The sequence below is a fragment of the Salvelinus fontinalis genome, chromosome 33, assembly GCF_029448725.1.
Source record: "Salvelinus fontinalis isolate EN_2023a chromosome 33, ASM2944872v1, whole genome shotgun sequence".
Lineage (NCBI taxonomy): Eukaryota > Metazoa > Chordata > Actinopteri > Salmoniformes > Salmonidae > Salvelinus > Salvelinus fontinalis.
Genome location: NC_074697.1, coordinates 826,778 through 849,698, shown reverse-complemented (window position 1 = coordinate 849,698; position 22,921 = coordinate 826,778). Strand labels below are relative to the sequence as shown.

General features: G+C 44.6%; 1 protein-coding gene across 4 annotated transcripts in view; it reads right to left on the bottom strand.

The window, feature by feature from the left end:
- The window catches only part of LOC129831624 (contactin-5-like), an 804,231-nt gene that overhangs the window by 151,105 nt on the left and 630,205 nt on the right, over positions 1 to 22,921 (bottom strand). For all 4 annotated transcript variants that reach the window (XM_055894962.1, XM_055894963.1, XM_055894964.1 and 1 more), the window contains one exon: positions 16,874 to 17,049. In XM_055894962.1, the coding sequence (XP_055750937.1) occupies positions 16,874 to 17,049 (176 nt within the window). The remainder of the gene's footprint in view (positions 1 to 16,873; positions 17,050 to 22,921) is intronic.

The following is a 22,921-nucleotide window of genomic DNA, read 5'->3' as shown; positions in this document are numbered from 1 at the left end:
TTGTAGGTGTGTATCATCCCCTGTGTTGTAGATGTGTATCATCCCCTGTGTTGTAGATGGGAATCATCCCCTGTGTTTTAGGTGTGTATCATCCCCTGTGTTGTAGATGTGTATCATCCTCTGTGTTGTAGATGTGTATCATCCTCTGTGTTGTAGATGTGAATCATCCCCTGTGTTGTAGATGTGAATCATCCTCTGTGTTGTAGGTGTGTATCATCCTCTGTGTTGTAGATGTGTATCATCTCCTGTGTTGTAGATGTGTATCATCCCCTGTGTTGTAGGTGTGTATCATCCCCTGTGTTGTAGGTGTGTATCATCCCCTGTGTTGTAGATGTGTATCATATCCTGTGTTGTAGATGTGTATCATCCTCTGTGTTGTAGATGTGTATCATCCCCTGTGTCCTCTGTGTTGTAGATGTGTATCATCCTCTGTGTTGTAGATGTGTATCATCCTCTGTGTTGTAGATGTGTATCATCCCCTGTGTCCTCTGTGTTGCAGGTGTGTATCATCCCCTGTGTTGTAGATGTGAATCATCCCCTGTGTTGTAGATGTGAATCATCCCCTGTGTTGTAGATGTGTATCATCCTCTGTGTTGTAGGTGTGTATCATCCCCTGTGTTGTAGGTGTGTATCATCCTCTGTGTTGTAGATGTGTATCATCCTCTGTGTTGTAGATGTGTATCATCCCCTGTGTTGTAGATGGGAATCATCCTCTGTGTTGTAGATACCCATCTCCTGTGTTGTAGATGGGAATCATCCTCTGTGTTGTAGATGTGTATCATCCCCTGTGTTGTAGATGTGTATCATCCTCTGTGTTGTAGGTGTGTATCATCTCCTGTGTTGTAGATGTGTATCATCCTCTGTGTTGTAGGTGTGTATCATCCCCTGTGTTGTAGATGTGTATCATCCTCTGTGTTGTAGATGTGTATCATCCTCTGTGTTGTAGATGTGTATCATCCTCTGTGTTGTAGATGTGAATCATCCTCTGTGTTGTAGATGTGAATCATCCCCTGTGTTGTAGGTGTGTATCATCCCCTGTGTTGTAGATGTGTATCATCCTCTGTGTTGTAGATGGGAATCATCCCCTGTGTGTGTATCATCTCCTGTGTTGTAGGTGTGTATCATCCCCTGTGTTGTAGCTGTGTATCATCCCCTGTGTCCTCTGTGTTGTAGATGTGTATCATCCTCTGTTTTGTAGATGTGTATCATCCTCTGTGTTGTAGATGTGTATCATCCCCTGTGTCCTCTGTGTTGTAGGTGTGTATCATCCCCTGTGTTGTAGATGTGAATCATCCCCTGTGTTGTAGATGTGAATCATCCCCTGTGTTGTAGATGTGTATCATCCTCTGTGTTGTAGGTGTGTATCATCCCCTGTGTTGTAGGTGTGTATCATCCCCTGTGTTGTAGATGTGTATCATCCTCTGTGTTGTAGATGTGTATCATCCTCTGTGTTGTAGATGTGTATCATCCCCTGTGTTGTAGATGGGAATCATCCTCTGTGTTGTAGATACCATCTCCTGTGTTGTAGATGGGAATCATCCTCTGTGTTGTAGATGTGTATCATCCCCTGTGTTGTAGATGTGTATCATCCTCTGTGTTGTAGGTGTGTATCATCTCCTGTGTTGTAGATGTGTATCATCCTCTGTGTTGTAGGTGTGTATCATCCTCTGTGTTGTAGATGTGAATGATCCTCTGTGTTGTAGATGTGAATCATCCTCTGTGTTGTAGATGTGAATCATCCCCTGTGTTGTAGGTGTGTATCATCCCCTGTGTTGTAGATGGGAATCATCCCCTGTGTCCCCTGTGTTGTAGATGGGAATCATCCCCTGTGTCCCCTGTGTTGTAGATGTGAATCATCCCCTGTGTTGTAGATGTGAATCATCCCCTGTGTTGTAGATGTGAATCATCCTCTGTGTTGTAGATGTGAATCATCCTCTGTGTTTTAGATGGGAATCATCCCCTGTGTCCCCTGTGTTGTAGGTGTGAATCATCCCCTGTGTTGTAGATGTGTATCATCCCCTGTGTTGTAGATGGGAATCATCCCCTGTGTCCCCTGTGTTGTAGATGGGAATCATCCCCTGTGTGTGTATCATCTCCTGTGTTGTAGGTGTGTATCATCCCCTGTGTTGTAGATGTGTATCATCCCCTGTGTTGTAGATGTGTATCATCCTCTGTGTTGTAGATGTGAATCATCCTTTGTGTTGTAGATGTGAATCATCCTCTGTGTTGTAGATGTGTATCATCCCCTGTGTTGTAGATGTGTATCATCCTCTGTGTTGTAGATGTGTATCATCCTCTGTGTTGTAGATGTGTATCATCCCCTGTGTCCTCTGTGTTGTAGATGTGTATCATCCTCTGTTTTGTAGATGTGTATCATCCTCTGTGTTGTAGATGTGTATCATCCCCTGTGTCCTCTGTGTTGTAGGTGTGTATCATCCCCTGTGTTGTAGATGTGAATCATCCCCTGTGTTGTAGATGTGAATCATCCCCTGTGTTGTAGATGTGTATCATCCTCTGTGTTGTAGGTGTGTATCATCCCCTGTGTTGTAGGTGTGTATCATCCCCTGTGTTGTAGATGTGTATCATCCTCTGTGTTGTAGATGTGTATCATCCTCTGTGTTGTAGATGTGTATCATCCCCTGTGTTGTAGATGGGAATCATCCTCTGTGTTGTAGATACCCATCTCCTGTGTTGTAGATGGGAATCATCCTCTGTGTTGTAAATGTGTATCATCCCCTGTGTTGTAGATGTGTATCATCCTCTGTGTTGTAGGTGTGTATCATCTCCTGTGTTGTAGATGTGTATCATCCTCTGTGTTGTAGGTGTGTATCATCCTCTGTGTTGTAGATGTGAATGATCCTCTGTGTTGTAGATGTGAATCATCCTCTGTGTTGTAGATGTGAATCATCCCCTGTGTTGTAGGTGTGTATCATCCCCTGTGTTGTAGATGGGAATCATCCCCTGTGTCCCCTGTGTTGTAGATGTGAATCATCCCCTGTGTTGTAGATGTGAATCATCCCCTGTGTTGTAGATGTGAATCATCCTCTGTGTTGTAGATGTGAATCATCCTCTGTGTTTTAGATGGGAATCATCCCCTGTGTCCCCTGTGTTGTAGGTGTGAATCATCCCCTGTGTTGTAGATGTGTATCATCCCCTGTGTTGTAGATGGGAATCATCCCCTGTGTCCCCTGTGTTGTAGATGGGAATCATCCCCTGTGTGTGTATCATCTCCTGTGTTGTAGGTGTGTATCATCCCCTGTGTTGTAGATGTGTATCATCCCCTGTGTTGTAGATGTGTATCATCCTCTGTGTTGTAGATGTGAATCATCCTTTGTGTTGTAGATGTGAATCATCCTCTGTGTTGTAGATGTGTATCATCCCCTGTGTTGTAGATGTGTATCATCCTCTGTGTTGTAGATGTGAATCATCCTCTGTGTTGTAGATGTGTATCATCCCCTGTGTTGTAGATGGGAATCATCCCCTGTGTTGTAGATGGGTATCATCCTCTGTGTTGTAGATGTGTATCATCCTCTGTGTTGTAGATGTGTATCACCCCCTGTGTTGTAGGTGTGTACCATCCTCTGTGTTGTAGATGTGTATCATCCCCTGTGTTGTAGATGGGAATCATCCTCTGTGTTGTAGATGTGTATCATCCCCTGTGTTGTAGATGTGTATCATCCTCTGTGTTGTAGATGTGTATCATCCTCTGTGTTGTAGATGTGTATCATCCCCTGTGTGTGTATCATCCTCTGTGTTGTAGATGTGTATCATCCTCTGTGTTGTAGATGTGTATCATCCCCTGTGTTGTAGATGTGAATCATCCCCTGTGTGTGTATCATCCTCTGTGTTGTAGATGTGTATCATCCTCTGTGTTGTAGGTGTGTATCATCCCCTGTGTTGTAGATGGGAATCATCCCCTGTGTTGTAGATGTGTATCATCCTCTGTGTTGTAGATGTCTATCATCTCCTTTGTTGTAGGTGTGTATCATCCCCTGTGTTGTAGATGTGTATCATCCCCTGTGTTGTAGGTGGGAATCATCCCCTGTGTTGTAGGTGTGTATCATCCCCTGTGTTGTAGATGTGTATCATCCCCTGTGTTGTAGATGTGTATAATCCTCTGTGTTGTAGATGTGTATCATCCTCTGTGTTGTAGATGTTTATCATCCTCTGTGTTGTAGATGTGAATCATCCCCTGTGTTGTAGATGTGAATCATCCTCTGTGTTGTAGGTGTGTATCATCCCCTGCGTCCTCTGTGTTGTAGATGTGTATCATCCTCTGTGTTGTAGATGTGTATCATCCCCTGTGGCCTCTGTGTTGTAGGTGTGTATCATCCCCTGTGTTGTAGATGTGAATCATCCCCTGTGTTATAGATGTGAATCATCCCCTGTGTTGTAGATGTGTATCATCCTCTGTGTTGTAGGTGTGTATCATCCCCTGTGTTGTAGGTGTGTATCATCCTCTGTGTTGTAGGTGTGTATCATCCTCTGTGTTGTAGATGTGTATCATCCTCTGTGTTGTAGATGTGTATCATCCTCTGTGTTGTAGATGTGTATCATCCTCTGTGTTGTAGATGTGTATCATCCCCTGTGTTGTAGATGGGAATCATCCTCTGTGTTGTAGATACCCATCTCCTGTGTTGTAGATGGGAATCATCCTCTGTGTTGTAGATGTGTATCATCCTCTGTGTTGTAGATGTGTATCATCCTCTGTGTTGTAGATACCCATCTCCTGTGTTGTAGATGTGTATCATCTCCTGTGTTGTAGATGTGTATCATAATCTGTGTTGTAGGTGTGTATCATCCCCTGTGTTGTAGATGTGTATCATCCCCTGTGTTGTAGATGTGTATCATTCCCTGTGTTGTAGGTGTGTATCATCCCCTGTGTTGTAGGTGTGTATCATAATCTGTGTTGTAGGTGTGTATCATCCCCTGTGTTGTAGGTGTGTATCATCCTCTGTGTTGTAGATGTGCATCATCCCCTGTGTTGTAGATGTGTATCACCCCCTGTGTTGTAGATGGGAATCATCCCCTGTGTTGTAGGTGTGTATCATCCTCTGTGTTGTAGATGTGTATCATCCCCTGTGTTGTAGATACCCATCTCCTGTGTTGTAGATGTGTATCATCCTCTGTGTTGTAGGTGTGTATCATCCCCTGTGTTGTAGATGTGTATCATCCCCTGTGTTGTAGATGTGTATCATCCCCTGTGTTGTAGATGGGAATCATCCTCTGTGTTGTAGATGGGAATCATCTTCTGTGTTGTAGGTGTGTATCATCCTCTGTGTTGTAGATGTGTATCATCCCCTGTGTTGTAGATGTGTATCATCCTCTGTGTTGTAGATGGGAATCATCCCCTGTGTTGTAGGTGTGTATCATCCCTGTGGTGTAGATGTGTATCATCCTCTGTGTTGTAGATGTGTATCATCCTCTGTGTTGAAGATGTGTATCATCCCCTGTGTTGTAGATGTGTATCATCCTCCGTGTTGTAGATGGGAATCATCCCCTGTGTTGTAGGTGTGTATAATCCCTGTGGTGTAGATGTGAATCATCCTCTGTGTTGTAGGTGTGTATCATCCTCTGTGTTGTAGATGTGTATCATCCCCTGTGTTGTAGATGTGTATCATCCTCTGTGTTGTAGATGTGTATCATCCCCTGTGTTGTAGATGTGTATCATCCTCTGTGTTGTAGGTGTGTATCATCTCCTGTGTTGTAGATGTGTATCATCCCCTGTGTTGTAGATGTGTATCATCCCCTGTGTTGTAGATGTGTATCATCCTCTGTGTTGTAGGTGTGTGTCATCCCCTGTGTTGTAGATGTGTATCATCCCCTGTGTTGTAGGTGTGTATCATCCCCTGTGTCCTCTGTGTTGTAGATGTGTATCATCCCCTGTGTTGTAGGTGTGTATCATCCCCTGTGTTGTAGATGTGTATCATCCCCTGTGTTGTAGGTGTGTATCATCCCCTGTGTCCTCTGTGTTGTAGATGTGTATCATCCTCTGTGTTGTAGATGTGTATCATCCTCTGTGTTGTAGATGTGTATCATCCCCTGTGTTGTAGATGTGAGTCATCCCCTGTGTCCTCTGTGTTGTAGATGTGTATCATCCCCTGTGTTGTAGATGTGAATCATCCTCTGTGTTGTAGATGTGTATCATCCCCTGTGTTGTAGATGTGTATCATCCTCTGTGTTGTAGATGTGAATCATCTCCTGTGTTGTAGATGGGAATCATCCTCTGTGTTGTAGATGGGAATCATCCTCTGTGTTGTAGGTGTGTATCATCCTCTGTGTTGTAGATGTGTATCATCCTCTGTGTTGTAGATGGGAATCATCCTCTGTGTTGTAGGTGTGTATCATCCTCTGTGTTGTAGATGTGTATCATCCTCTGTGTTGTAGGTGTGTATCATCCTCTGTGTTGTAGGTGTGTATCATCCTCTGTGTTGTAGATGTGAATCATCCCCTGTGTTGTAGATGGGAATCTTCCTCTGTGTTGTAGGTGTGTATCATCCTCTGTGTTGTAGATGTGTATCATCCTCTGTGTTGTAGATGTGTATCATCCTCTGTGTTGTAGATGTGAATCATCCCCTGTGTTGTAGGTGTGTATCACTGTGTCTCTGTAGACGTTATTAAAATTAACTGTGTGTTTCACTCTGTCTCTGTGTCTCTTTTTCTCTGTGTAGACATTGATACACTTGATTGTGTGATTTACTGCGTCTTTAATCATGGTGACATTAGGAATTATGTGACCTTGACATTAATTGATCCTAATTCAAGTTTAACAAGTCTTTGGTGCAATGAGCCGTGCCTAAACTCAGTAACTATAAACCCTCCCCCTCAAACCTACCAAATGCTTGGGTAAATTGTAATGGATTTTAGGCATATGGCACTTCTAGTGAAGGAAAATAGAGGTTAGATCATCCAATAAACTGCTTTAGTCAATATAATCTACACTTCTACTAAATGTTTATCCATTACACAGAAACAATGAGGTCTTTCATTATACTTTTTTATTTATCGAGGTTTGTCCATTTATCCTCACTGAAATGAATCTTCTTTACAGGAGAGACTATGTGTTTTTTCCATTACCATTATAAATGATAGGCAATTTAGGTGTAATGACCTACTGTATTGAGGTATTATGAGCTAACGTATTGAGGTATAACGACCTACTGTTTTGAGGTATAAGGGGCTACTGTATTGAGGTATTATGAGCTAACGTATTGAGGTATAACGACCTACTGTTTTGAGGTATAAGGGGCTACTGTATTGAGGTATAACATCCTACTGTATTGAGGTATACCAGTCTACTGTATTGAGGTATATTGGCCTACTGTATTGAGGTATTACGACCTACTGTATTGAGGTATAACGACATACTGTATTGAGGTATAACGACCTACTGTAATGTGGTATAACAGCCTACTGTATTGAGGAATAACGTCATACTGTATTGAGGAATAACGATCTACTGTATTGAGGTATAACGACCTACTGTATTGAGGTATAATGACCTACTGTATTGAGGTATAACCACCTACTGTATTGAGGTATAACAGTATACTGTATTGAGGTATATTGGCCTACTGTATTGAGGTATAACAGCCTACTGTATTGAGGTAAAACGGCCTAATGTATTGAGGAATAACAAGCATTATACTGTATTGAGGTAAAACGGCCTAATGTATAGAGGTATAACGGCCCACTGTATTGTGATATAATGGCCTACTGTATTGAGGTATAACATCCTACTGTATTGAGGTATATTGGCCTACTGTATTGAGGAATAACGCTCTACTGTATTGAGGTATAGCAACCTACTGTATTGAAGTATATTGGCCTACTGTATTGAGGTATATTGGCCTACTGTATTGAGGTATAACGGCCCACTGTATTGTGATATAATGGCCTACTGTATTGAGGTATAACAGCCCACTGTATTGTGATATAACGGCCTACTGTATTGAGGTATAACATCCTACTGTATTGAGGAATAACGCTCTACTGTATTGAGGTATAACATCCTACTGTATTGAGGTATATTGGCCTACTGTATTGAGGAATAACGCTCTACTGTATTGAGGTATAGCAACCTACTGTATTGAAGTATATTGGCCTACTGTATTGAGGTATAATGGCCTAATGTATGGAGGTATAACGGCCCACTGTATTGTGATATAACGGCCTACTGTATTGAGGTATTATGGTCTACTGTATTGAGGTATACGCCTGCTATATTCAGGTATAACAGTCTACTGTATTGAGGTATAACGATCTACTCTATCGAGGTATAAAGGGCTACTGTATTGAGATACACAGTACTTTCGGAAAGTATTCAAACCCCTTGACTTATTTCACATTTTGTTACGTTACAACCTTAACTTCTCTATGGTAGGGGGCAGCATTCGGAATTTTGGATGCCCAAATTAAACTGCCTGCTTCTCGGGCCCAGCATACATGATATGCATATAACTGGTAGATTTGGATAGAAATCACTCTAAAGGTACCAAAACTGTTAAAATAGTGTCTGTGAGTATAACAGAACTGATTTGGCAGGCGAAAACCTGAGAAAAAAATCCACTCAGGAAGTCGTTTTTTTTGTTGGTTTTGTAGTTTCTATTCAATGCCATTACAGTATCCATTGACTTAGGACTCAAATTGCAGTTTCTCTGCCTTCCACTAGATGTCAACAGTCTTTAGAAATAGTTTCAGGCTTGTATTCTGAAAAATTAGGAAAGTAAGAGCAGTCTGAATGAGTAGAAAATAAGTCAAACACTGGAGCTGAATGTCAACATTAAAGATGAAGAAGCAGAGCTTTTTGTCACAGAGCTTTTTCATGTGCGAGACCGAGAGAGTGCCTTTCTTGTTTACCTTTTATATTGACAAAGTTATTGTCCGGTTGAAATATTATCGATTATTTCGGCTAAAAACAACCTGAGGGTTGAATATAAACATCGTTTGACATGTTTCTATGAAATTTACGGATACAATTTGGATTTTTTTTGTCTTCCTGTTTTGACTGCGTTTGAGCCTGTGGATTACTGAAGAAAACGCGCGAACAAAACAGAGGTTTTTAGATATAAAGAGACTTTATTGAACAAAAGGAACATTTATTGAGTAAATGAATGTCTGCTGATTGCAACCATATGAAGATCATCAAAGGTAAGGGATTAATTTTATCTCTATTTCTGACTTGTGTAACTTCTACTTGGCTGGGTACTGTTTGTAATGATTTGTCTAGTGGGCTATGTTCTCAAATAATCATAAGGTATGCTTTCGCCGTAAAGCATTTTTAAATCTGACACCGTGGTTGGATTCACAAGAAGTGCATCTTTAAACCTATGTAAAATATGTTTTGTTTTCTGAATTTTTATAATGAGTATTTCTATATTATTTGAATTTGGCGGCCAGCAGTTTCACTGGCTGTTGAAGAGGTGGGACGCTAACGTCTCACGTACCCAAGAGAGGTTAACCTCTAACGCCTCACAAACCCGGATCCGGGAGCACCCCCATCAAAAAAGCTGACTAGCATAGCCTAGCCTAATGCCACAGGGATATCATGTAATAAAATGTTCATGAAATCACAAGTCCAAGACACCAAATGAAAGATACACATCTTGTGAATCCAGCCAACATGTCCGATTTTTAAAATGTTTTACAGGGAAGACACAATATGTAAATCTATTAGCTAACCACGTTAGCAAAAGACACCACTTTTTTTACTCCAACAGTTTTTTACTCCATCAGTAGCTATCACAAATTCGACCAAATAAAGATATAAATAGCCACTAACCAAGAAACAACTTCATCAGATGACAGTCTGATAACATATTTATTGTATAGCATATGTTTTGTTAGAAAAATGTGCATATTTCAGGTATAAATCATAGTTTACATTGCAGCTACAGTCAGAAATTGCACCGAAAGAAGCCATAAAACTTACAGACACCAACGTCAAATACCTAATTACTCATCATAAAACATTTCTGAAAAATACATAGTGTACAGCAAATGAAAGACAGGCATTGTAACGGCTTGTGCTCTCCTCATCCTCGGACGAGGTGAGGAGAGAAGGATCTTCAGACCAATACGCAGCATTTGGGAAATAAGCCATCTTTATTATAAATGCGATGGCAACACGAAACGAAACAAAACACTTTCCAAACTACAAAACAAGAAAACGACGTTGACGAAACCTGAACATAAACTTATATAACTAAACATAAACTTACGTACAGGAAACAGACGACATCGAAACGAAACGAAACGAAACAAACAAACGCTACAGTCCCATGTGGTACGAACATACATACGGACACAGGAGACAATCACCCACAAACAAACAGTGAGAATGCCCTACCTAAATATGACTCTTGATTAGAGGAAAACGCAAACCACCTGCCTCTAATCAAGAGCCATACCAGGCAAACCAAAACCAACATAGAAACAGAAAACATAGAATGCCCACCCAACCTCACGTCCTGACCAACTAACACACATAACAACTAACATAAATAGGTCAGGAACGTGACAGTACCCCCCCCACAAGGTGCGAACTCCGGACGCACCAGCACAAGGACTAGGGGAGGGTCTGGGTGGGCATCTAACCACGGTGGTGGCTCAGGCTCCGGGCGCGGTTCCCACCCCACCATAATCCATCCTAACTTCCTCCCTCCAAAAATGTCCACCCTCTTTTCTCCCCCACAAAATCCTCTTAATAACATACCCAATAAGGACAACACCGGGACAGAGATATAAATCAATACAGAGGGATAGATAAGAATATAGAGGTAGATAAAGATAGAGAGGGAGATCAGGATAGAGGGGCAACTCCGGACTGAAAGGCAGCTCCGGACAAAGAGACAGCTCTGGACTGATGGGCAGTTCTGGGTATCTAGCCTTTCTAGGCTGAAGGGCAGCTCATGGCTGACTGACGACTCTCGACGCTCATGGCTGGCTGACGGCTCTCGACGCTCATGGCAGGCTGACGGCTCTCGACGCTCATGGCAGGCTGACGGCTCTCGACGCTCATGGCTGGCTGACGGCTCTCGACGCTCATGGCAGGCTGACGGCTCTCGACGCTCATGGCAGGCTGACGGCTCTCGACGCTCATGGCAGGCTGACGGCTCTCGACGCTCATGGCAGGCTGACGGCTCTCGACGCTCATGGCAGGCTGACGGCTCTCGACGCTCATGGCAGGCTGACGGCTCTCGACGCTCATGGCAGGCTGACGGCTCTCGACGCTCATGGCGCTCTGACGGCTCTGGCTGCTCATGTCTCTCTGACGGCTCTGGCTGCTCATGGCTCTCTGACGGCTCTGGCTGCTCATGGCTCTCTGACGGCTCTGGCTGCTCATGGCTCGCTGGCGGCTCTGGCAGATCCTGTCTGGTTGGCGGCTCTGGCAGATCCTGTCTGGTTGGCGGCTCTGGCAGATCCTGTCTGGTTGGCGGCTCTGGCAGATCCTGTCTGGTTGGCGGCTCTGGCAGATCCTGTCTGGTTGGCGGCTCTGGCAGATCCTGTCTGGTTGGCGGCTCTGGCAGATCCTGTCTGGTTGGCGGCTCTGGCAGATCCTGTCTGGCTGACGGCTCTAGCGGCTCCTGTCTGGCTGACGGCTCTAGCGGCTCCTGTCTGGCGGATGGCTCTGTAGGCTCATGGCAGACGGGCGGCTTTGCAGGCTCATGGCAGACGGGCGGCTTTGCAGGCTCATGGCAGACGGATGGCTCAGACGGCGCTGGGGAGACGGATGGCTCAGATGGCGCTGGGGAGACGGATGGCTCAGATGGCGCTGGGGAGACGGATGGCTCAGATGGCGCTGGGGAGACGGATGGCTCAGATGGCGCTGGGGAGACGGATGGCTCAGATGGCGCTGGGGAGACGGATGGCTCTGGCCGGATACGGTGCACTGTAGACCTGGTGCGTGGTGCCGGAACTGGAGGCACCGTGCTAATGACAAGCACCTTCCTACTAGTGCGGGGAGCAGGAACAGGGCACACTGTACTCTCAAAGCCTACTCTATCCCTGATGCGAGGTACCGGCACTGGTGACACCGGGCTGAGGACAAGCACATCAGGATTAGTAGGGGGAGAAGATACATTATGTTCAGGGCTCTGAAGACGCACAGGTGGCTTAGTGCGTGGTGCCCGAACTGGAGGCACCGGGCTAGATACACGCACTACAGGGAGAGTGCGTGGAGGAGGAACAGGGCTCAGGATACGCACTGGTAGCCTAGTGCGTAGTGTAGACACTGTAGGTACTAGGCTGGGGCGGGGAGGTGGTGCCGGAAATACCGGACCGTGGAGACGTACTGGCACTCTTGAGCATTGAGCCTGCCCAACCTTACCTGGTTGAATGCTCCCGGTTGCCCGACCAGTGCGGGGAGGTGGAATAACCCGCACCGGCCTATGTAGGCGAACCGGGGAAACCATGCGTAAGGCAGGTGCCATGTATGCCGGCCCGAGGAGACGCACTGGAGACCAGACGCGTTGAGCCGGCCTCATGACACCTGGCTCAATACTCAATCTAGCCCTACCAGTGCGGGGAGGTGGAATAACCCGCACTGGGCTATGCACTCGTACAGGAGACACCGTGCGCTCTACTGCGTAACACGGCGCCTGCCCGTACTCCCGCTCTCCACGGTAAGCCTGGGAAGTGGGCGCAGGTCTCCTACCTGCCCTTGGCCCACTACCTCCTAGCCCCCCCCCCAAGAAATTTTTGGGAATTACTTACGGGCTTTTCGGGCTTCCGTGCCAGACGCGTTCCCTCATAGCTCCGGTTCCTCTCTCCGGTAGCCTCTGCACTCCCCAGTGCCTCCAACTGCTCCCATGGCTTTTCGGGCTTCCAGCCACGTCTCCTTGCTGCCTCCTTAAACCACCGCTCCTGGGCTTTAGCTGCCTCCCTCTCTTCCTGAGAACGGCGATTTTCTCCTGCCTTAGCCCAGGGACCTTCTCCATTCATTATCTGCTCCCATGTCCAGAAATCCTTGTTTTTCTCCTGTCCCTTACTCCGTTTATTTTTCCCTTGCCGCTTTGTCTTAGCGTGGTGGGTGATTCTGTAACGGCTTGTGCTCTCCTCATCCTCGGACGAGGTGAGGAGAGAAGGATCTTCAGACCAATACGCAGCATTTGGGAAATAAGCCATCTTTATTATAAATGCGATGGCAACACGAAACGAAACAAAACACTTTCCAAACTACAAAACAAGAAAACGACGTTGACGAAACCTGAACATAAACTTATATAACTAAACATAAACTTACGTACAGGAAACAGACGACATCGAAACGAAACGAAACAAACAAACGCTACAGTCCCATGTGGTACGAACATACATACGGACACAGGAGACAATCACCCACAAACAAACAGTGAGAATGCCCTACCTAAATATGACTCTTGATTAGAGGAAAACGCAAACCACCTGCCTCTAATCAAGAGCCATACCAGGCAAACCAAAACCAACATAGAAACAGAAAACATAGAATGCCCACCCAACCTCACGTCCTGACCAACTAACACACATAACAACTAACATAAATAGGTCAGGAACGTGACAGGCATCTTGTGATTCCAGACAATATTTCCGATTTATTAAGTGTTTTACAGCGGAAAAAAAATGTAGCGTTATATTAGCTTAGCACAATAGCCAGAAACACTTGGGCGCCGGCGACTACGACAGATATATGAAATAACATCATAAAATGGGTCTTACTTTTGCTGATCTTTCATTAGAATGTTGGACAAGGTGTCCTTTGTCCAGAACAGTCGTTGTTTGGATTCAGAACGGCAACTTTCCCTCTTCATTTAGCAAGCGCGCTAGCCGGGTGGAACGACACTCTCCATGTCAACAAACGGAAGAGAACGGAACACGGCAAAACTCCCGAAAAAATTTCAATAATCTGATGAAACCATATTGAAAAAACATACTTTACGATGATATGGTGACATGTATCAAATCAAAGCCGGAGATTGTAGTCGCCTATAACGGCAGCTAAACAAAAGGCAATCCCACTGTCCAGCTCGCGCTCTTCAGAGTACCGAAAATGGTGGACACGTCATTCCAAGATGATGTGTTCCATCTCAGACCAAGATAATCAACTCATTTCTTCTCTCACAGCCTCTTGACACCCAGAGGAAGGTGTATGACGTGCATGTATACTAATAGGTCTTGTGCCCATTTATAGGCAGGAAGAAGAACAGAGCATCGATTTCAGACTTTCCACTTCCTGGTCAGGAAATGTGCTGCAGAATGAGTTCTGTTTCACTCAGAGAAATAATTCAACCGGTTTTAGAAACTAGAGAGTGTTTTCTATCCAATAGTAATAATAATATGCATATTTTACGAGCAAGAATTGAGTACGAGGCCGTTTGAAATGGGCACATTTTATCTGGCTACTCAATACTGCCCCTTACAGCCCAAACAGGTTAAACATAGTCAGTGGATTGAATAAATAAGGGGTCATCAGATTAATGAAAGTCACGTCAGGACACAGTGCATGTCTGAGCAAAAACCAAGCCATGAGGTCGAAGGAATTGTCCGTAGAGCTTTGTGTTGAGGCACAGATCTGGGGAAGGGTTCCAAAATATTTCTGCAGCATTGAAGGTCCCTAAGAACACAGTGGCCTCCATCATTCTTAAATGGTAGAAGTTTCGAACCACCAAGACTATTCCTAGAGCTGGCTTCCTGGCCAAACTGAGCAATCGGGGGAAAAGGGCCTTGGAAAAGGAAGTGACCAAGAACCCAATGGTCACTCTGAATACCAAAAGTCACATCTGGAGGAAACCTGGCACCATCTTTACAGTGAAGCATGGTGTTGGCAGCATCATGTTGTGGGAATGTTTTTCAGCGGCAGGGACTGTGAGACTAGTCAGGATCGAGGCAAAGATGAACAGAGCAAAGTACAGAGAGATCCTTGATGAAAACCTGCTCCAGAGCGCTCAGGACCTCAGACTGAGGGCAAAGGTTCACCTTCCAACAGGACAATGACCCTAAGCACACAGCCAAGACAACGCAGGAGTGGCTTTGGGACTCTGAATGTCCTTGAGTGGCCCAGCCAGAGCCCAGACTTGAACCTGATTTAACATCTCTGGAGAGACCTGAAAATAGCTGTGCAGTGAAGATCCTCATACAACCTGGGAGAAACTCCACAAATACAGGTGTGCCAAGCTTGTAGCGGCCTACCCAAGAAGACTTGAGGCTGTAATTGCAGCCAAAGGGGCTTCAACAAAGTACTGAGAAAACGGTCTGAATACTTCTGTGATATTTCATATATATATTTTTTTTAAATATTAGGTTTTAAATATTTGCTCAAAGAAAATATAAAAAGGTTTTTGCTTTGTCATTATGGGGTATTGTGTGTAGATTGATGAGTAAAATAAACAATTTAATCAATTTTAGAATATGGCTTTAACGTAACAAAATGTGGAAAAGTCAAGGGGTCTGAATACTCTATCGAGTTATATTTACTTAATGTAACAAAGTGTATTTCATTACTGTATTGAGTTATATTTACTGACTGTATTGAGTTATAACTAGCTACTGTATTCAGTTATAACTAGCTACTGTATTCAGTTATAACTAGCTACTGTATTCAGTTATAACTAGCTACTGTATTCAGATATAACTAGCTACTCTATTCAGTTATAACTAGCTACTGTATTGAGTTATAACTAGCTACTGTATTGAGTTATAACTAGCTACTGTATTGAGTTATAACTAGCTACTGTATTGAGTTATAACTAGCTACTGTATTCAGTTATAACTAGCTACTGTATTCAGTTATAACTAGCTACTGTATTGAGTTATAACTAGCTACTGTATTGAGTTATAACTAGCTACTGTATTCAGATATAACTAGCTACTGTATTGAATTATAACTAGCTACTGTATTCAGTTATAACTAGCTACTGTATTGAATTATAACTAGCTACTGTATTGAATTATAACTAGCTACTGTATTCAGTTATAACTAGCTACTGTATTGAATTATAACTAGCTACTGTATTCAGTTATAACTAGCTACTGTATTGAATTATAACTAGATACTGTATTCAGTTATAACTAGCTACTGTATTGAGTAAAACTAGCTACTGTATTGAGTTATAACTAGCTACTGTATTGAGTTATAACTAGCTACTGTATTGAGTTATAACTAGCTACTCTATTCAGTTATAACTAGCTACTGTATTCAGTTATAACTAGCTACTGTATTCAGATATAACTAGCTACTCTATTCCGTTATAACTAGCTACTGTATTGAGATATAACTAGCTACTGTATTCAGTTACAACTAGCTACTGTATTGAGTTATAACTAGCTACTGTATTGAGTAAAACTAGCTACTGTATTGAGTTATAACTAGCTACTGTATTCAGTTATAACTAGCTACTGTATTGAATTATAACTAGCTACTGTATTGAGTTATAACTAGCTACTGTATTGAGTAAAACTAGCTACTGTATTCAGTTATAACTAGCTACTGTATTCAGTTATAACTAGCTACTGTATTGAGTTATAACTAGCTACTGTATTGAGTAAAACTAGCTACTGTATTGAGATATAACTAGCTACTGTATTGAGTTATAACTAGCTACTGTATTGAGTTATAACTAGCTACTGTATTGAGTTATAACTAGCTACTGTATTGAGTTATAACTAGCTACTGTATTGAGTTATAACTAGCTACTATATTCAGATATAACTAGCTACTGTATTGAGTTATAACTAGCTACTGTATTGAGTAAAACTAGCTACTGTATTGAGTTATAACTAGCTACTGTATTGAGTTATAACTAGCTACTGTATTGAGTTATAACTAGCTACTGTATTGAGTTATAACTAGCTACTGTATTGAGTTATAACTAGCTACTGTATTGAGTTATCTACTTACTCTTTGGATGTATTCAAAATGTCCACCCTCCTGTTGGAAGTTGAGGGGCTGCTGGTTGAGGAGCCACTGGAAGACCACTTCCAGAGATGGGTCATGTGACACCTTACAGCTGAGCACCACGCTCTCCCCCACCGTCACCTCCACGTTGCTGGGGCTCAATTCCACACGCATGGCATCTGGAAGCACAGCACTGCTATATCTTATCACTGTCATCACAACACACAACACTGCTACATCTTAGCACTGCCATCACAACACCTCTTCACATGCTACCACTGCTGCAGTGTTAGGATACAACACTAACCTAGACTCAGTCCTCTTCACATGCTACCACTGCTGCAGTGTTAGGATACAACACTAACCTAGACCCAGTCCTCTTCACATGCTACCACTGCTGCAGTGTTAGGATACAACACTAACCTAGACTCAGTCCTCTTTACATGCTGCCACTGCTGCAGTGTTAGGATATAACACTAACCTAGACTCAGTCCTCTTCACATGCTACCACTGCTGCAGTGTTAGTGTTAACACTAACCTAGACTCAGTCCTCTTTACATGCTACCACTGCTGCAGTGTTAGGATATAACACTAACCTAGACTCAGTCCTCTTCACATGCTACCACTGCTGCAGTGTTAGTGTTAACACTAACCTAGACTCAGTCCTCTTTACATGCTACCACTGCTGCAGTGTTAGGATATAACACTAACCTAGACTCAGTCCTCTTCACATGCTACCACTGCTGCAGTGTTAGTGTTAACAGTAACCTAGACTCAGTCCTCTTCACATGCTACCACTGCTGCAGTGTTAGGATATAACACTAACCTAGACTCAGTCCTCTTCACATGCTACCACTGCTGCAGTGTTAGTGTTAACAGTAACCTAGACTCAGTCCTCTTCACATGCTGCCACTGCTGCAGTGTTAGGATATAACACTAACCTAGACTCAGTCCTCTTCACATGCTACCACTGCTGCAGTGTTAGTGTTAACAGTAACCTAGACTCAGTCCTCTTCACATGCTACCACTGCTGCAGTGTTAGGATATAACACTAACCTAGACTCAGTCCTCTTTACATGCTACCACTGCTGCAGTGTTAGGATATAACACTAATCTAGACTCAGTCCTCTTTACATCCTACCACTGCTGCAGTGTTAGGATATAACACTAACCTAGACTCAGTCCTCTTTACATGCTGCCACTGCTGCAGTGTTAGGATACAACACTAACCTAGACTCAGTCCTCTTCACATGCTACCACTGCTGCAGTGTTAGTGTTAACAGTAACCTAGACTCAGTCCTCTTCACATGCTACCACTGCTGCAGTGTTAGTGTTAACACTAACCTAGACTCAGTCCTCTTCACATGCTACCACTGCTGCAGTGTTAGTGTTAACACTAACCTAGACTCAGTCCTCTTCACATGCTACCACTGCTGCAGTGTTAGGATATAACACTAACCTAGACTCAGTCCTCTTTACATGCTACCACTGCTGCAGTGTTAGGATATAACACTAACCTAGACTCAGTCCTCTTCACATGCTGCCACTGCTGCAGTGTTAGTGTTAACACTAACCTAGACTCAGTCCTCTTCACATGCTACCACTGCTGCAGTGTTAGTGTTAACACTAACCTAGACTCAGTCCTCTTTACATGCTACCACTGCTGCAGTGTTAGTGTTAACACTAACCTAGACTCAGTCCTCTTTACATGCTACCACTGCTGCAGTGTTAGTGTTAACAGTAACCTAGACTCAGTCCTCTTCACATGCTACCACTGCTGCAGTGTTAGTGTTAACACTAACCTAGACTCAGTCCTCTTCACATGCTGCCACTGCTGCAGTGTTAGGATATAACACTAACCTAGACTCAGTCCTCTTCACATGCTACCACTGCTGCAGTGTTAGGATACAACACTAACCTAGACTCAGTCCTCTTCACATGCTACCACTGCTGCAGTGTTAGTGTTAACAGTAACCTAGACTCAGTCCTCTTCACATGCTACCACTGCTGCAGTGTTAGGATACAACACTAACCTAGACTCAGTCCTCTTTACATGCTACCACTGCTGCAGTGTTAGGATATAACACTAACCTAGACTCAGTCCTCTTTACATGCTACCACTGCTGCAGTGTTAGGATACAACACTAACCTAGACTCAGTCCTCTTTACATGCTACCACTGCTGCAGTGTTAGGATACAACACTAACCTAGACTCAGTCCTCTTCACATGCTACCACTGCTGCAGTGTTAGGATATAACACTAACCTAGACTCAGTCCTCTTTACATGCTACCACTGCTGCAGTGTTAGTGTTAACACTAACCTAGACTCAGTCCTCTTTACATGCTACCACTGCTGCAGTGTTAGTGTTAACACTAACCTAGACTCAGTCCTCTTTACATGCTACCACTGCTGCAGTGTTAGTGTTAACACTAACCTAGACTCAGTCCTCTTCACATGCTACCACTGCTGCAGTGTTAGGATATAACACTAACCTAGACTCAGTCCTCTTCACATGCTACCACTGCTGCAGTGTTAGGATACAACACTAACCTAGACTCAGTCCTCTTCACATGCTACCACTGCTGCAGTGTTAGTGTTAACAGTAACCTAGACTCAGTCCTCTTCACATGCTACCACTGCTGCAGTGTTAGTGTTAACACTAACCTAGACTCAGTCCTCTTCACATGCTACCACTGCTGCAGTGTTAGTGTTAACACTAACCTAGACTCAGTCCTCTTCACATGCTACCACTGCTGCAGTGTTAGTGTTAACACTAACCTAGACTCAGTCCTCTTCACATGCTACCACTGCTGCAGTGTTAGGATATAACACTAACCTAGACTCAGTCCTCTTCACATGCTACCACTGCTGCAGTGTTAGGATATAACACTAACCTAGACTCAGTCCTGTTCAAGAGATAACACTGGTTATTGTCAACTCGTCTGACTATTAGTGTCATACCATCTATGGTGTGTCTATGGTTTATAATATAAGACATAGACAGGTAGAGATAACAACTAACTCTCGCCCATTACATTGCCATATTACGACACTCCATAGCTAACGCTAGACTGGTCACAGATCTGGATTACCCTGAGACAATTCTGACTATCGGTGTTATTTTGTACATGTTTAGTCATTTAGCAGACGCTCTTATCCAGAGTGACTTACATTTTCATTCTTGTGCCCCAGGGGAATGGCAATGCTCTACCAACTGAGCTACATGGGACTATGCCATTTGTAGGCCTATGGCTAGAGTGGCATGGCAACAATAATCCAGAAAAATTGACAAAAGCACATTTGGCATCTGAAGTGTCATTATCAAAACAAATCCAGGAACACTAAACCCTAACGCAGGTCAAACACTCTACACCCAGGGTCTCAGGAACACTAAACCCTGACGCAGGTCAAACACTCTACACCCAGGGTCTCAGGAACACTAAACCCTGACGCAGGTCAAACACTCTACACCCAGGGTCTCAGGAACACTAAACACTGGCGCAGGTCAAACACTCTATACCCAGGGTCTCAGGAACACTAAACCCTGACGCAGGTCTAACACTCTATACCCAGGGTCTCAGGAACACTAAACCCTGGGTCTCAGGAACACTAAACCCTGACGCAGGTCAAACACTCTACCCCAGGGTCTCAGGAACACTAAACCCTGGTGCAGGTCAAACACTCTATACCCAGGGTCTCAGGAACACTAAACCCTGGGTCTCAGGAACACTAAACCCTGACGCAGGTCAAACACTCTACCCCAGGGTCGCAGGAACACTAAACCCTGGTGCAGGTCAAACACTCTATACCCAGGGTCTCAGGAACACTAAACCCTGGGTCTCAGGAACACTAAACCCTGGGTCTCAGGAACACTAAACCCTGACGCAGGTCAAACACTCTATACCCAGGGTCTCAGGAACACTAAACCCTGACGCAGGTCTAACACTCTACACCCAGGGTCTCAGGAACACTAAACCCTGACGCAGGTCAAACACTATACCCAGGGTCTCAGGAACACTAAACCCTGACGCAGGTCTAACACTATACCCAGGGTCTCAGGAACACTAAACCCTGGCGCAGGTCAAACACTATACCCAGGGTCTCAGGAACACTAAACCCTGACGCAGGTCTAACACTCTACACCCAGGGCCTCAGGAACACTAAACCCTGATGCAGGTCAAACACTCTACACCCAGGGTCTCAGGAACACTAAACCCTGACGCAGGTCAAACACTCTATACCCAGGGTCTCAGGAACACTAAACCCTGACGCAGGTCTAACACTCTATACCCAGGGTCTCAGGAACACTAAACCCTGACGCAGGTCAAACACTATACCCAGGGTCTCAGGAACACTAAACCCTGACGCAGGTCTAACACTATACCCAGGGTCTCAGGAACACTAAACCCTGGCGCAGGTCAAACACTATACCCAGGGTCTCAGGAACACTAAACCCTGACGCAGGTCTAACACTCTACACCCAGGGCCTCAGGAACACTAAACCCTGACGCAGGTCTAACACTCTACACCCAGGGTCTCAGGAACACTAAACCCTGACGCAGGTCAAACACTATACCCAGGGTCTCAGGAACACTAAACCCTGACGCAGGTCAAACACTATACCCAGGGTCTCAGGAACACTAAACCCTGGCGCAGGTCAAACACTATACCCAGGGTCTCAGGAACACTAAACCCTGACGCAGGTCTAACACTCTACACCCAGGGCCTTAGGAACACTAAACCCTGACGCAGGTCTAACACTCTACACCCAGGGTCTCAGGAACACTAAACCCTGACGCAGGTCAAACACTATACCCAGGGTCTCAGGAACACTAAACCCTGACGCAGGTCAAACACTATACCCAGGGTCTCAGGAACACTAAACCCTGACGCAGGTCAAACACTCTATACCCAGGGTCTCAGGAACACTAAACCCTGACGCAGGTCAAACACTCTATACCCAGGGTCTCAGGAACACTAAACCCTGACGCAGGTCAAACACTCTAAACCCAGGGTCTCAGGAACACTAAACCCTGGGTTTCAGGAACACTAAACCCTGACGCAGGTCTAACACTCTACACCCAGAGTCTCAGGAACACTAAACCCTGACGCAGGTCAAACACTCTACACCCAGGGTTTCAGGAACACTAAACCCAGGGTCTCAGGAACACTAAACCCTGACGCAGGTCAAACACTCTACACCCAGGGTCTCAGGAACACTAAACCCTGACGCAGGTCAAACACTCTATACCCAGGGTCTCAGGAACACTAAACCCTGACGCAGGTCTAACACTCTATACCCAGGGTCTCAGGAACACTAAACCCTGACGCAGGTCAAACACTATACCCAGGGTCTCAGGAACACTAAACCCTGACGCAGGTCTAACACTATACCCAGGGTCTCAGGAACACTAAACCCTGGCGCAGGTCAAACACTATACCCAGGGTCTCAGGAACACTAAACCCTGACGCAGGTCTAACACTCTACACCCAGGGCCTCAGGAACACTAAACCCTGACGCAGGTCTAACACTCTACACCCAGGGTCTCAGGAACACTAAACCCTGACGCAGGTCAAACACTATACCCAGGGTCTCAGGAACACTAAACCCTGACGCAGGTCAAACACTATACCCAGGGTCTAAGGAACACTAAACCCTGACGCAGGTCAAACACTCTATACCCAGGGTCTCAGGAACACTAAACCCTGACGCAGGTCAAACACTCTATACCCAGGGTCTCAGGAACACTAAACCCTGACGCAGGTCAAACACTCTAAACCCAGGGTCTCAGGAACACTAAACCCTGGGTCTCAGGAACACTAAACCCTGACGCAGGTCTAACACTCTACACCCAGGGTCTCAGGAACACTAAACCCTGACGCAGGTCAAACACTCTACACCCAGGGTCTCAGGAACACTAAACCCTGACGCAGGTCAAACACTCTATACCCAGGGTCTCAGGAACACTAAACCCTGACGCAGGTCAAACACTCTATACCCAGGGTCTCAGGAACACTAAACCCTGACGCAGGTCTAACACTCTATACC